The sequence below is a fragment of the Borostomias antarcticus genome (assembly GCF_949987555.1).
Source record: "Borostomias antarcticus genome assembly, chromosome: 1".
Taxonomy (NCBI): domain Eukaryota; kingdom Metazoa; phylum Chordata; class Actinopteri; order Stomiiformes; family Stomiidae; genus Borostomias; species Borostomias antarcticus.
In genome coordinates this window covers 54779475-54794669 of record NC_140234.1, presented here as the reverse complement: position 1 = coordinate 54794669, position 15195 = coordinate 54779475, and the positions used below count along the sequence as shown (strand labels likewise).

Here is a 15195-nt window from a genome sequence, read left to right as displayed (position 1 = left end):
CACGCACGCACACACACACGCACACACACACACACTTTTGTGGAGGAAACTTATCAGCCTAAAGTCTTAATGGTTAGCTAAGAGATATGTCCTTAACCTACTTTTTCAGGCCTGAACGATCCTACAATAATTGCACAAAATGCACAAAATGCTTTCACAGAAACATTAAGAAAATATTTTCCATGTTCGAATTAGGGTACACAAGCTTTCTCAACTCAAATGGTCTTTTAGCAAAAGAGATTTCAGATCTGTCACTCCCCTCTCTTATTCACAGTCGGGTTCTTGAACAGCAGTGACACAGACAGTCACAGGAGGTGAAAAAGACTGCAGTTATAGAGACTATTCATATCTTGAAGAATAGTGAGTTGGAGACTGGATGACGACGACAAGACCGACTGGTGAACAAATACAGTATTATAACAGTTGAAGAGTTAAACAAACAAAAAATCGTGTTCAAGCTAGGATAGGAGGCAACCTATCGCCAAAGCAGATTCAGCACCATGGACAACGAACGGCGCTCGATGTTATCAGCGTTTGACTACATCGACTGCTGCACTCTCCATTGATTAGCCATGTCTTTGTGTCCCACACAGTAAACATGGCAGCGCGGAGCGAAACGCAAGTTGTTTCGGCTAAAAAGCCAACTGGTAAATATTGTCTTCTCGTTGCTTTAGAGCAAGCACAAGCTGAATATGCGGCGTACAATGATTTAAACACAAGCCAGATACCTGCAGTTTCCCAAACCGTCTGTCAAGAACTACTCTTCTAGTTGCTAGCTAGCTAGCACTAGCTACAGCTGTAGCAGACGTACAGTTAACCTGAGAAACTAACATACCAGCAGTGTCCTAGCCTTCTAGCTATAAAGTGCAGGTTTTTTTTGTATTCCTCCTCTCGTCTTAGTTATTGTTAAGTCAGCCAGGGTCATATACTGAGACCGTCCCTTTTTAAGCGTGCGCTAGAGTTAATTCTTTAATGAAAGTTATCGAATTTAGGTAACGTACGTGTGGCGTTACGCAAATTTGCTCCCCGATCTCTTTCGTAACGTTAGCCTTTTAGATGATGTTTAGGTTTGATCCCCTCAAGTAACAGTTAGCTTGCTACTGTACTGTAACGCGCTTCATGTGACATACTGTATGCACATAACGGTAACAAAGATCATTGTGTAAAGTGATGTCAAGACAGTCACTTCCATCGCTCATCTGTGGCTACATTTTTGATTGTTCCTCCAGTGCGAGGACGACGAGTGGCCAATCAAATCCCAGATGACATTTTGCAAGACCCTGAGTTGCAAGAGGCCATCCGTGTCCTGCCAGAGAACTACAACTTCGAAATCCACAAGACTGTGTGGCGCGTGAGACAGGCCAACGCAAAACGAGGTGAGTTTAGTTCTCCACACTTGATCTGAGTACAGGTACATCCGTATTTATGCATGTTTACATGACACTATTCGATATGAGTGATCACTCATTTTTTATATTCTTTATGAAAACGGATTACCAATCAACAGTAAAATAAAGTAACTATAGCTACACACAGACACTCAGACATTCTTCAAGAGTTCATTAAAACAGAAAAATACACCACAATAAAGTAAGTGTATATCAACAGACATTGGCCGGGTTTCCCGAACAGTAAGAAGCACTTAACTCCAAAGTACTTCTTAACTCCCATACAAAGGGTTGCTTAAGAAGGGTTCCTTAAGAAAGTTCTTTATCGGGAAACGCTGCCAATATTGTGGTTACACCGGCTTTAAACTTTCAGATCCTTTCATGATATTTTAATGTTCTTCAAGAAAATCATCATTCTCTGTTGAGAGGGAAGATCTGCGAGCTATCACAATGTCCTCCACTGTAGCAAACACCCTGTCACTCAGGACTGAGGTTTCAGTGCTGAGTAGCGCCGTGCCAGCACGCTAACATGAGGGTATAGCTCTTCTTGTCTTTCCACCATACCATTGGCTGCAGTGATTTGGAGATACTGTTGGCTGAAGTTTGAGTTAACATGTTCGGGGTGTTACAAGGCCGCTGCATAGTATTCTGATAGGGCAGAGGCATTATGCTGTAACTGTTTCATAGACAAGTCCCTGCCCATTGCCATTGTAATCAACTAGGAAGCCAAAATGTTTCCAAACTGGTCATTTAAAATATGCTGGAGGATCACCTAAATCAGATCAGTTTTATTCAAAGCAAACAATAGTTTCCAGGTCGAGTGTTGTTTTTAATTTAATTTCAATGTTTTATACAGTGTATAGTTTAAACAGTAGGGCAGCAGTTTCACTGTGGTGAACCGTGATGGAGGTGTTGGGCTGCCCCTATCATTGCAGAGGTTTTGTGTCATTGCAGAGGTTTTGTGTCAAGTATATTATGAATGCTGAAGGAAAGATTATCAACCCAACAACTAGGCTACTACTATCTACTTCTGCAATTGCTGAAGCGCACATTTTATAGGCTAGAAGAGAACAGGGATTGAATCAACGATTAATCAATGAATAAAGTGTCATTTATTCCTAACACTTTCAAATCACTTCTTGACTCCAGCAGGGTGTCACACATGGATGATTAGGCTGATTATTCTTTAGTATTCATCAGTAACTAACAAGTAATTTGTTTCTCTGCATAAGTTATTATTTATGGTATTTTACTATTTAATTAGGATATAATTTAGTCTTTGCTATGTAGGCCTGCTTATAGGCCCATAATGCTGGTTTCCACACCGACATTTGCACCAGACTAATTCACTTATTCTGTCTACAGGCTTTTTCAAAAATGTGTCTTACTGTGGCCTCTGATTTACTCCAAATTTTAAACACAACTCTTCTTTCATGTGTTCCCACAAACCCTGAAAACTGCAGTCATCAAGCCACTCTTAAAAAAGAACAGTCTAAACACCTCACAAATGAACAATTATAGGCCCATATCAAACCTCCCGTTTTTAAGTAAAATCATTGAAAAAGCAGTTTTTCAACAGCTGACAACTTCCTGGCACTAAATAATTGTCCAGTCAGGATTTCGACCACACCACAGCACCGAGACTGCTCTTGTTAAGGTCTTCAATGACATCCATTTAAACACAGACAATGGCAGAATTTCAGTCTTAGTATTATTGGATCTCAGTGCTGCATTCAACACGGTTGACCACAACATTAGGCTGACGGGAAAACTGGCTGGGAATTTCTGGTACAGTGCTAGACTGGTTTGAATCCTACTTGAAGGACAGGGACTACTTTGTGTCTATAGGCAATTACAAATCTGAGCGGACAAAAATGACCTGTGGAGTTCTCCAAGGCTCCATTCTGGGGCCTCTTCTGTTCAACATTTACATGCTCCCACTAGCTCAAATTATGGAAAACAACAAAATATGCTACCATAGCTATACAGACGACACACAAATTTCACCATATCACCAGGGGACTATAATCCCATACAAGCGCTGATTAAGTGCATTGAACAAATCAAGGATTGGATGTGCCAGAACTTTCTTCAACTAAACAAAAATAAAACTGAAGTAATTGTCTTTGGAGCCAAAGAACAATGATTAAAATTCAGCGCTCAGCTCAGATCAGTAATGCTAAAAACCACAAACGAAGCCAGAAATCTTGGTTTAGTCATGGACTCAGACCTGAATTTCAACAGTCACATTAAGACAATTACAAAGTCAGCCTACTATCACCTGAAGAATATATCAAGGATTAAAGGATTTATGTCTCAGCAGGATCTGGAAAAACGTGTCCATGCGTTTATCTTCAGTAGACTCGACTACTCTAACGGTGTGTTTACAGGTCTCTCTAAAAAATCGATCAGACAGCTGATTCAGAACGCTGCTGCTCGAGTCCTCACTAAGACCAAGAAAGTGGATCACCACTCCAGTTCTGAGGTCTTTACACTGGCTTCCTATCTGTCAAATAATTGACTTTAAAATACTGCTGTTGGTTTATAAAGCACTGAATGGTTTAGGGCCAAAATATATTTCTGATCTGCTGCTACGTTATGAACCATCCAGACCTCTCAGGTCGTCTAGCACAGGCCTGCTTTCTGTCCCCAGAGTTAAAACAAAACATGGAGAAGCAGCATTCAGTTTTTATGCTCCACATATCTGGAACAAACTTCCAGAAAACTGTAGGTCTGCTGCAACTCAGTTATTTTAAATCAAGACTGAAGACTTTTTTTTTTTCCGCTGCTTTTTATTAAATCAAATAATTATTTATTCATACACTGCACTGTAACTTTATTCCTGTATTTTATTTTTCCTGCATTTTGTTTTACGTGTTCTGCAAAGTACAAGAGAATGTTAGTAGAACGACTTGAGGGAGGAAGAGAAAGAAGGAAATGTATGTTGGAAATGGAGAAGTTGGATTTTTGGTGCAAGGTGTGCCTAGTGACAACAGTAGGCCACTGACAGCTAATGTGGTCCCTTGCTCAGAAAGGATGTTTGAGGCACTGGTGAAAAGCCAGTGTCCTTTTTTGCATTTCATTTTATATTACCTTTTATGTGTTGCACTTTGTCTTGATGTTTTTAATGTCTAATGTAAAGCACTTTGAATTGCCTTGTTGCTGAAATGTGCTATACAAATAAACTTGCCTTGCCTTACCAGACTTTTTCAGTCAGTCATCTGGTGTTAAATGGTCCATCCATCCATCTTCATCCGCTTATCTGGGGTCGGGTCGCGGTCGTTAAATGGTAGACTTTTGAAATAATTTTTCAACAAATGTTCTAGACCTCCATTGTTGATTGGTGGCAGTACTAACTAGCTAGATAGCTAACATGATTGTGATTGCCTTGAATCATCAGAGGGACTTGATCTATGGTCGATCTGCCACGTCGGAACCTGGCCTGCTCCTGTGGGAGCAGGGGGTCGATGATTGGTTCGACGCGGGTGTAGATGAGGCGCTCGAGGATCTTGAAGGGGATACATAGCAGAGAGATGAGACGGTAACTCTTGGGGTCCCCTTCAGGCTTATTCGGCTTAAGGATCACGACAACTAGGGCTCCTCTCCAGATTTTGGAGATCTTGAGTTGGCGCAAGCAGGAAGAGAGGAATGCTCTTAACCAGGACTTCATGGAGTATAAGCTCCGGGCAGATAGAGTCAGGTCCCGGAGCTTTCCCTGGCTTTACATGCTGGAGGGCATCAGCAAACTCTGGTGTGAATTCACCGGAGATGTTACCGCTGCTAGGAGTTGTGGCCTTCCAGAGGTCCGACACTTCTTTTGCCACGAGACGTGACGGTTCGCGGTCTTTGCCCTTGTATGTCCCACTTTTCACAAATTGTGATGCAATTTTGTTTGCAGAGATGGGGCAGTGATGAGGGGAGTGTCTGGACCTACCAGTGAGGTTGTTAAGGATGCTCCATGCCTTGCGGCTGGAGTGTGAGAAGTCGATGGAGTTAATGGCCTCCCAGTGCTCTTGTCTCCTTCGGCTGAGTCTTGACAGCAGGGCTAAAGCAAGCCTGTCTAACTCAGCTCCTGGGGATGCGCTGCGCACTATAGATGGCAAATGTCCCGCTGTCACTCCCTCCCTCCCTTCCTCCGTCGTGTTGTTGACCTGAAGTGCTATGTTGCTACCACAAGAGGCAGTGGTCCCAGTACACCAAAAATGAAACACTATGGGCAAAATCCACAAAAGGTTTGTGTGGCTTTTGCAGCGGCAAACCCCGTGCAAATTAGATACAAAAATTAGCATCCAATCCACAAAGCACACGCAAAGAGGGAAAATCATTGCAAACTGCACCGATGGATCGCTTCACGGCTGCGCCAAGCTCATTTTAATGTATGTAAATTAGGTACTTCCGTGCAAAATTGCCCCAAATAAGCCTTGCGTCTGATCCACAAAGACCATAAGCTAACTGCCACACGCGGTTAGAGAGGTGCAAATACCGCTTTTGAAAAGCTGGTATTGACTGCAGCAGTCAGCGCGCACTCTCTCCTGTCTCTCAGAACTTGTGAAGTTTGAATGATATTGAATTGATATTGGATGATATTAAGGGAGAAATATATATAGAGGTGGATTTAAAAATAAGTTCTGCCAGCTGCGATGCACAGAAACAAACAGAACTGATATTTTCTGCAAAAGATTGTGGTCTGTCGTTTTCATTATGATCCAATCTGTGTCTTGAAATATGGAGAAAAGCTTGACACACTGGGGAAAAATACCACTTTATCCAAGATCTTATCTATATACAAGAACAAATTGCATTCAGCTGGTGGTAAGTGCAACACATACAGGCCCGGACCCAGGATGAAATGACTGAGGGTGTTAACAATACAGTGGCTAAACAACAACACAAGACTACCGTTTCAAAATCAAATAAGCTACATTCATCTAGCCTAACAGCGGAGTGCCTACAAGAAGACGCAGAAGAATTTATGAATGATTATTCTATCTACACAGAGAGATGACCGCTAAAATCAACAAAATACAACAGTGCAGCAAGCATCATGTAGGCTACAAAAACATTGTAATGTCGTCAATAAGGCAGACTGAGGCGTAGCTTAAAACTCAGAAGGGTCTGGTTTAATGAATCGCCAAACGGCACGGACGTAGGCTAACACTGACTCCCAAAATCAAACATAGAGTAGCTCAGGAAGAGCGAGGAGGAACGCCCCCTCCCCTCCCACTACAACCACAACCCGCACACACCAACACACAAACAGCAACAACATTATAAACACGGGTCGCTACAATATGATAATATGATCTTTTCTGATTAACGGTCAAGTGCAGTAGGTGTTCACGTCGTAGGCTATCACGTTTCATGCAGCTCTCCCACTCTCGCTCCCCCTCTCGCTGACGGAAACTTCACTTCCCTGTCGTTTCCATTTCTGTGTTTTATCTATCCTCCATATAGTACCAGGGACAGCGCTCTATGCTATAGCCTAAAAATAGGCTATGTCTCCAACATGCAAAACCAGCAAAATATAAAGACAAGAAAAAGAAAACAGCTAAATTCTGTCTTACCTTTCCTCAGTAGAGTTGTAGCTTCCTTGTTGCTTGTTTGTTGAACTTCCTGAGTAAACGACCCTTCCAGTCTTTTTTCCGAAATCGTTTTGCAAGATCCCTTTCAAACACATTTTTTACAGCGTTTTAATCACATCCCGTCTACAGTGTACTGAGAGGTTAAAATCGAATAAATACATCTCTTGACAGATCAGATAAGTTTCAAATATTTAATGGGGGAAAACTTCAAAGAAAGTGTCTCATTGCCATCTCGATGATACCTATCTCTCACCAATATTTTTGTTGTTTTTGCAATTTTTCTATAACGTTAGTGTAACGTTACATTAAACTTACAGTAAACTGAGGGGGGTGAAATTAAAACAGAGGGGGCTAAGCCTGACCAAGCCCCCTCGTATTGCCGGACCCAAAGGGATCATGGCAGCAGTTATTGTAGCCAGACGAAGGTACCGTCATGCCAGGCGAGCGCAAGAACGCGTTCATGGCTAGTTGCAATCACGGGCACAACTGCACACAGTTGGCAAATTTGTGGGCGTGTTTGCCCGGACATATCATGAGGCAAAATCTTTTGTGGATATCGTGCTAAACTGGAAATCACTGTGCAAAATATCGAGCTATTAGCGGGAGCACTCTATTCGTTGTGGATTTGGGCCTATGACACCACGCATTCTCCAGATCCTCGGTGGTGTAGTGGATAAAGAGCCTGACTCCCATGCCAAAGGTCAGGGGTTCAAACCCCACTCTAGGAGAATGTTTGGTACTGGATGTTATAGTAGCTATGTAAAAATGTGGTTACCTGTTGGTGATGTCAGTTAATGGATTTATGTGCAGTAATTGAACATTTGAAATACTCCTATTTTGAAATGATACCTTCAGTATAGGTGTCTCAGTAATTATTATTATATATAAGGCTATACTTTGCATGTATTTACCAGGTAAATGTTTAGTTTTTTCATACGCACGGAAGGCCTTCCCAAACCCTCAGACCCCTCAGGCTATAATTGGCTAAGCACTAGACTCCCAAGCTGGAGGCCAGGGTTTGATTCCTGTTCGGGGACTTCTAACCACGACATCTCTTTTCCTCCTCTCTGTTCCCTCTGTACGTGAACAAAAAGCCCAGGCCGTCCCAAACCCTCAGGCTCCTTGGTGGTGTAGTGGGTTAAGCGAAGCCAGGGTTCAATTCCCGGTTGGGGATGTCGAGAACAATGGCATTCTAGGTTCTAGCCTGGACTAGGGAAAACTCCCAATTCTTTATTTTCTTTTCCTTCCCTTATGCGCTGACCCAGTTGGTTTTCTTAGTGTCTTTTCGACTGATAGATCTTGGGACCCTAGAACGGCTATTATGGCACAAAAACCATCACCCCCTACCCCTATTCAGAATGTACTGCTGGTGTAAGTCCCACCACCAGCTCTTCCAGACTCCACCCCTGGGTGGACCAATCACCTCCAGTCCAGGGACCCGAGCAGTGTGCATGACCCTGCCCCCGCTCTGTGAAACCTAAGCCGTCTCAGATTGTCCCTTTTCTGTAGACTCAGTGGAATAGGAGTGACAGAATCCACATAGCTTCTCGGGTTTTGGTAATAGTTCACTTTATTTTTTATTTTATTTAACCTTTATTTACCCAGGCAAGCAATTAAGAACAAATTCTTACATGCAAAAGCAGCCTGAGGAATGGGGAAATGGGAGGCCATGGAAATGGGTGCTTAGACTGGAAGGGCATGGTATGGCATGGCAAGCAAGTCCTGCTTGACCACAAACACGTGAACACAGAGCACACTACTTCTGATTGGTGAGCACGCAAGGAGAATCTTTGGCCCAGACAGGCTGTAGTCTATAACGTAATCATCGCATCCTTTGCAATTTGCTAATCGTCTTGTGTCAAATCAGGATTTAGATTTGAAAACAATTAATCGTTCAGCCCTAGTGTCCGCCCATGCGTGAATGACACATAAGCACACGCACAGCACATACTGACATGTATATCCAGTAGCACACACAAACACACACCACACACACGCATGCACACACACACACACACACACACACACACACACACACACACACACACACTAATCCCACCAGCGATTGCCTCACCTTTAACAGAGAGAGCAGATGAAGAGAGCTCTTTGCTTCTGTCAGACAAAGCAGTGGTTAATAAACTTGCCCTTTCACAGGTAATGACCTGTCTCTGTCTGTCTACATGGGCACATGGTGACCTTTAACCTTTCATCAGAAAGACACTCCTACTCTTCCCTCCTCTTCTCCTCCCTAATCCATCCATCATGCCTCATGGCCACCCTCTCCATTTCTTTCTCTCTCTCTCTCTCTCTCTCTCTCTCTCTCTCTCTCTCTCTCTCTCTCTCTCTCCCTCTCTCCTGTGTGCAGAGTGATTTAACTAATTTTAAGAATCAAGATGTTCAATAGCCTAATCAAGGCATTGATGGCTTTATCAAAGCGATGTGTGACAGAGTCATAAGGACGAGTAGCCATTCCTGCTGGGTCCTTCTAAATTATAAGCATGCATAGCACAATATGAAGCCGAACTCAGGAGGACAGCACTCTGTTTCCAAGACAGCTGTTCAGGAAGTTCAATTAGTGTAAGGATAAGGCATGGGACTGATGTGGAGAAAATGTCAAACTCCATCAAAATAAGTAATCTGCTACACTGCAGTATGCAATTAAATTGGTATCTCATGCAAGTTGTACATTTGCTTTGCTGTAATTGGGATGGGATACATTTTAAATTATATTACATTTCATGCAATTTTCATATTGTATGTACCTTGGAACTTTGAGCTGCAGAGATTTTAATTCACAATAAATGTTAGTTTGAAATCATAATTTCTATATCTAATTGAGGTCCCAAACAAGACCGCTTCTTTGTAGGTGTTCCCATGGGATGTGTGCCATTTCACAGAACCACATATAGTATCTCCTCCTTATCTTCTTTTACACTCCTCCATCCATCTCTGACTCCTCCCTAAACTGGTCTTCTATATCCTATTGATCGAGTACATCTAAACATACGTTTGATGTGTAGATGCAAGATGCATTTGAATAATACACATTTCCCTACTATAAAAGATGTCCATCTTCCATGTAAATCATGAGCGCTGTGCAGAAATATCGGCCTGTACTGCCCCAAAGAGCTGCACTCTGTGTAGAATATAGAGGCTGAGAAACATGGGACTCTGCTCATTTAATATCTAGATATACAGGCCTGCTGTACTGCATGTGATCCATATGGAGGGAAGGGATTTGCATTTTATACTGTGTATAAAAGTTGATGATGTTACATTGGCAGTTGACACCAAAACATGTTTTTAGCTCACCACGTGTTTAACTCAAACCTCAGCATGCTTCTGTCAATCTCCCCATGAAAGTATTTCCATCCACTTTGCTTAGCTGGTGCCACACTTTGATCAATTCTACTGGGAACTGTGCTTTCATAGCTACATGTTATTTTCCTTGATTCCCATTTCACAGCAATTTGATCCTTTCCTCCACACCATCTCATGCCGTGTGTTCTTTTTAACCTGTTTTCTGGGTGTGTATGCATCCGTCCCTGGTACCTGTGTTTGCTTTTGTGCATCTGTGTATGCGTGCACAGAGTGTGTGAGAGGGGAGCAGGGGGAGTGTGAGAGTTACTTATCAAACCGCTGGCTGTCATTAAGAGAGACTGATCAAACCGCTGGCTGTCATTAAGAGACAGGTGGGGAAAAGGTGAAACAAATGGTTTGGTACTGTAGGAGAGGAGAGGTTTAAAGACAACTGAGCTGATATTCCTCACTCTGTACAATAACTCAACAGTTATGCAGCAGGAAGAAAATTGCCTTGAAACGTCACTACTTCAGGCTCAGTGTTGGACTGTCTAGCATATATTAAGTGATATGTGGTTGTCACAGCAACTGTAGGATTAGATGCACAATTATTCAGCAACCAATATGGTATTGGCTAGTAATTGGTGGAAAGAAAAAGGTATGGGCCTGATAATGGAATTATAACAGATAATGTTACTGTAGTACAGTATGACCAAGTTTTATTTTGTGTATTTTGGCCATGCTTGTGTCTGTGCTGCACAGCATGCATCGACACTTAACAGTGTGATAAACCTTGTGGATATGACAACTTGGGATGTTAAACTACTTCAGCTAGGATCGTGACAAAGCAACTGTCATCATATATTTAATTTATGTTTGAACAAAAATGTTTATCCACAGATGTGGAAAATAGCAAAGGTTACTACTCTACAGAAAAACAGCAATGTGTAATTTACTTTTACAAGTAGTCGGCCTCTTTCCTTTTTAAATAAGGTAATGGAGGGTATTGTGTTTAAACAGATTCATAATTATTTTTCAGAAAACAGCATTAACTCTGAATTCCAGGATGCATATAGGAAGGGTCATTCAACATGTACAGCTCTAACACAATTAACAAGAAATTGACAGGAAGTTAATGGTGGGCACTGTACTGCTTGACTTAAGTGCAAATTTTGATCTTAGAGGCCACCAGTTACTTCTCATCAAACTTTATAAGTATGGATTTAAAAAGTCAGCTATTTATTTATGGAAGCATATAGTTGACTTAATTCAAATGTTAATACAAATTGGGATTGCATTTTCATTTTCCACTTTTGGATGCATTCTTTCAGTCAGTATTCAAATTGCGATGTGTTCATCTTAAAAGCTAAAACCTAAAATATACAATTGTTTTTTGTGATAATTGCACCTCTTGTGATGGGCTGGTGTTTGCTGAGTGGAGCAAACCGTAGAAACATTTGTTCTGTTGGAAGAAGAGCACAGATCGAACTAATGAAAATAAGATGCACGGAGAACAAGAGGAACAAGCAAATGCGCGTGAGGGGAAGTCAGATTCTGCGGTGCAGTCGTTTTTCGGCACAACACCTGTTTGCGCGTTTAACATTGTCCCGTCCCCAGAGAATGACTTACAAGCTGGTAGAACATGATAATGATTATGCAATCCCGTATTCCATTTGCTTTGAAATAAAGTCAGGAAAACGGCTTTAGAGCGTGAGAATGCAATTTCATTTAGAATGAACATTTAGAATGAACATTTTTATTTTGTCAGCTCCAAAGCGGATGTGTTTACTAGAGCATGGAAATGCAAATGCTTATCACATATTGCATTACAATTTTCATATTGTCTCAAATAATGCAGACAAAAGTGGAAAATTAAAATGCTATTGTGGAATTGCATATTAGAATGAACATTTAGAATAAACATTTAGAAAGAACATTAGAATGAATATTTGAATTTTGTCAGCTCCAAAGCGGACATGTACTAGAACATGGAAATGCAAATGCTAATCTTATTATTGCATATCAATTTTCATATTGTCTTAAATAATGCAGGAAAAAATGGAAAATGATTTGATCAGCTACAAAGCATTGCATTACTTTGAAAATGAAATGTCAAATGGATTTCATTATCATTTTAATATTGACAGTGAATGCAGTGTTTCCTCTAGATTTTTTTTCAGCAGCGGGGGTAAAGGATGTTGTTGTACCCTGGGTGGTGTGCGTGCGTGAATATCAACCGGCAATTTAAAAATATGAATAAAATTACACTTACTGCAGAATAAACTTCAGAACATATTTATTTAAGCATACCTAAAGGAAAATTCAAGATGAGATTCCTTTATATCACATTTAGATCAGCGGGAAAAAAAGAGCACTAGTCAAAGTGGATTTACAGTCAATTTTAGCATATGAAAAACTGAATAACACTTTCTTTAACTACATGCAGCATTTATTTATCATATTCATGATAACATATTACAAAACAACAATAAAACATTGTAAGCAATAGTTGTTGTAATGGATTGTACTCTTCTCTAAAGAGAGAAAATAATTGATATTGGTGAGGTGCTGGAGAGGTTGGGTGATACTGTATATGAAAAAAGTTTTTGATTAGGGGACACTGAGGTGTGCTGGCTCTCAAACAGTTTGTTGGCAAATAGATTTGACAACTGGACAATGGGATATGTTGCACAGCAAATGCAGTATCCAACAGTTCGCTCATGGCTACCTAGCAATGGTACAGCTATGGGATTAGCACTAGCTCATTTGGGTTGCTGTCAAAGCTACCACTCTTATGTTGCTATAGCCTATTATCAGAACAATATGAACATTCAGTTGAAAGTTTTCCATCCACCCATCCATCACTGGATGAGGAATAAGCACTGAAAAGCGATCAATTCTCACGCAAGCCAGGCTGTGGATTTCTCCGATCCCGTGTTGCGACCCAGTCTCTTAATGTTTTGGACGAGTTGCCAACAGTTTGCGCCTCCAGCCAATCAGCGCGCCTGCCTATGCCGTAGCCTGACGTGCACCTCGTAGCTAACGTTACCGGCTATAGCCAGAGCTGTCGTGTTCAGACGGCTCTAGCTCAAAAAGTATTTATGTCAGCTTAGATATTTAGATGGCTAGAATCAAGACAAATAGGCTAACAGTTTGATGTATAATATGTCCCATAATACTTTCGGATGTATTATATTATGGAGCTACGAACACACAAAAAGTCTCCAATGGCACAGGGAAGAGAAACACAGACATCAACGGCGACCCAATCGGCCTTCACTGTGGTAAATCTGGAATCTGGAATGTGATTGGACTAACAAAATGTCAATATCTGAATCCTGTTCAGACACGGCCGGAGTACTGTCCTCCCTTGCGGTAATTTTTCAGCGTTTTGGCCAATCACAAATTAGCAAGAAAAAAGGCATTATATTGATTTAAGAGAAAAGAACCCGCCCTAAGGGAGGCTAGCCTCCCTTCCATAGATATCTATGGGTCCTCCAGCTGCATGTTATAGATGTCACTGTTGGAGCTTTAGAATTTCAATAATGGTTTTTTATCCATAGGGAAAACCTGCTTTATGAACAAAACTGAGATAATATTAATTATGAATAAATAAATTCATATATTTATATTTTAATCCCTCTCTTCTCTCCAAAAACTGAGGAGGACTGTCCTCCCCTGCCTCAATGGACGAGCCTCCACTGATATATATATATATATATATATATATATATATATATGTATATATAGAAATATACATCCACCATGTTTATAGATGTACTATCAATCATTATTTGTTCTGGTATGCCACTTTTCCATTTTCCAAATAACATACTTTTTTTTTCTTTTTTTTTTTATTCAGTGACAATTTATTCATATAAAAAAAAATATATATATTATCCAGAGACGTAACAGGTCATGCAGTTAATACATCTCGTTTTGAATGTTATTGTAATGCCCTCTGGTTATAATAGAATATCGCTACTGGAGCTCTTTAATCCAAAAATGTGCAATGCTTCCTGCAGTTGGGTCGGACCGAGGTGCTGGGATGATCAACATTATGTGGAGCAGAGGCCACTGCAGTGATGATTAGGCTTACACAACTATCATAATGTTTTGCAGAATTACAATTCTTTGGTGTTGTAAACGAAAGGAAAATAACTTGACTTAATATCTTCACCTCCACCCACCCTGAAATGTAGTCATAATTTTATCACAATAGACTATATGCCTTAGGACAAACTATTCAGTACACGGGTGTGTTTGATCAAGTGAAGATCTCATTGTGAGAATAGGCTGTTTTCTAGAATAAATATGACAAACATGACAAAAAACTGCAGGGTTGGCTACTATAGGCCTAAATTTTTATTTTCCGAGGTAATTGTTGCGCATACAACATGACATAAAATGAAGACACAGGCTACTTTCTCATAAAACAGGGGGGTGTTGTACCATATTTATAATATCATTAGGTGACATTGGCTGCAACCTGCCCTCCAGGACCTGCACACCTCCAGAGCCCTGAAGTGCGGGACCTGGACTTCCCGAGTCCCAGTTTTGGAAATGTAGTTAGTGATCTGGTTACAAGAAAAGGGGACAAATTATAAAAGCGATTAGTAATAGCATCATTATTTAGCATATACAAAACAGCATAATGTTAATCGGCTATTTATCAGTAGTCTACATCAGGGGTGGCCAACCAGTCAGAGACTAAGAGCCACAAAAATGACTGTGGTACCACCCAGAGCCACACCATATATACCAGCGTTTCTCAACCTTTTTTTCAGTCACCGCACCCTTCATAAGTACTTAAAATCCCAAGGCACCCCAGTCTAAAATAAGAAGAAAAACATTATTGTCCATTAAATATACATTTAAAGTTAATTTATTTAAAATTAATACATACAACAAGATATTTTCTGACA

At 40.8% G+C, this 15195-nt stretch overlaps 1 protein-coding gene across 1 annotated transcript in view; it reads left to right on the top strand.

Moving 5' to 3' along the window:
• Nucleotides 1–592: 592 nt before the first annotated feature.
• Nucleotides 593–15195, top strand: part of dph1 (diphthamide biosynthesis 1) — a 70676-nt gene continuing 56073 nt past the window's right edge. Inside the window, exons 1-2 of the mRNA XM_084443320.1 lie at nucleotides 593–647; nucleotides 1230–1376. Of these exons, the coding sequence (XP_084299446.1) occupies nucleotides 599–647; nucleotides 1230–1376 (196 nt within the window). The 5' untranslated portion in view covers nucleotides 593–598. The remainder of the gene's footprint in view (nucleotides 648–1229; nucleotides 1377–15195) is intronic.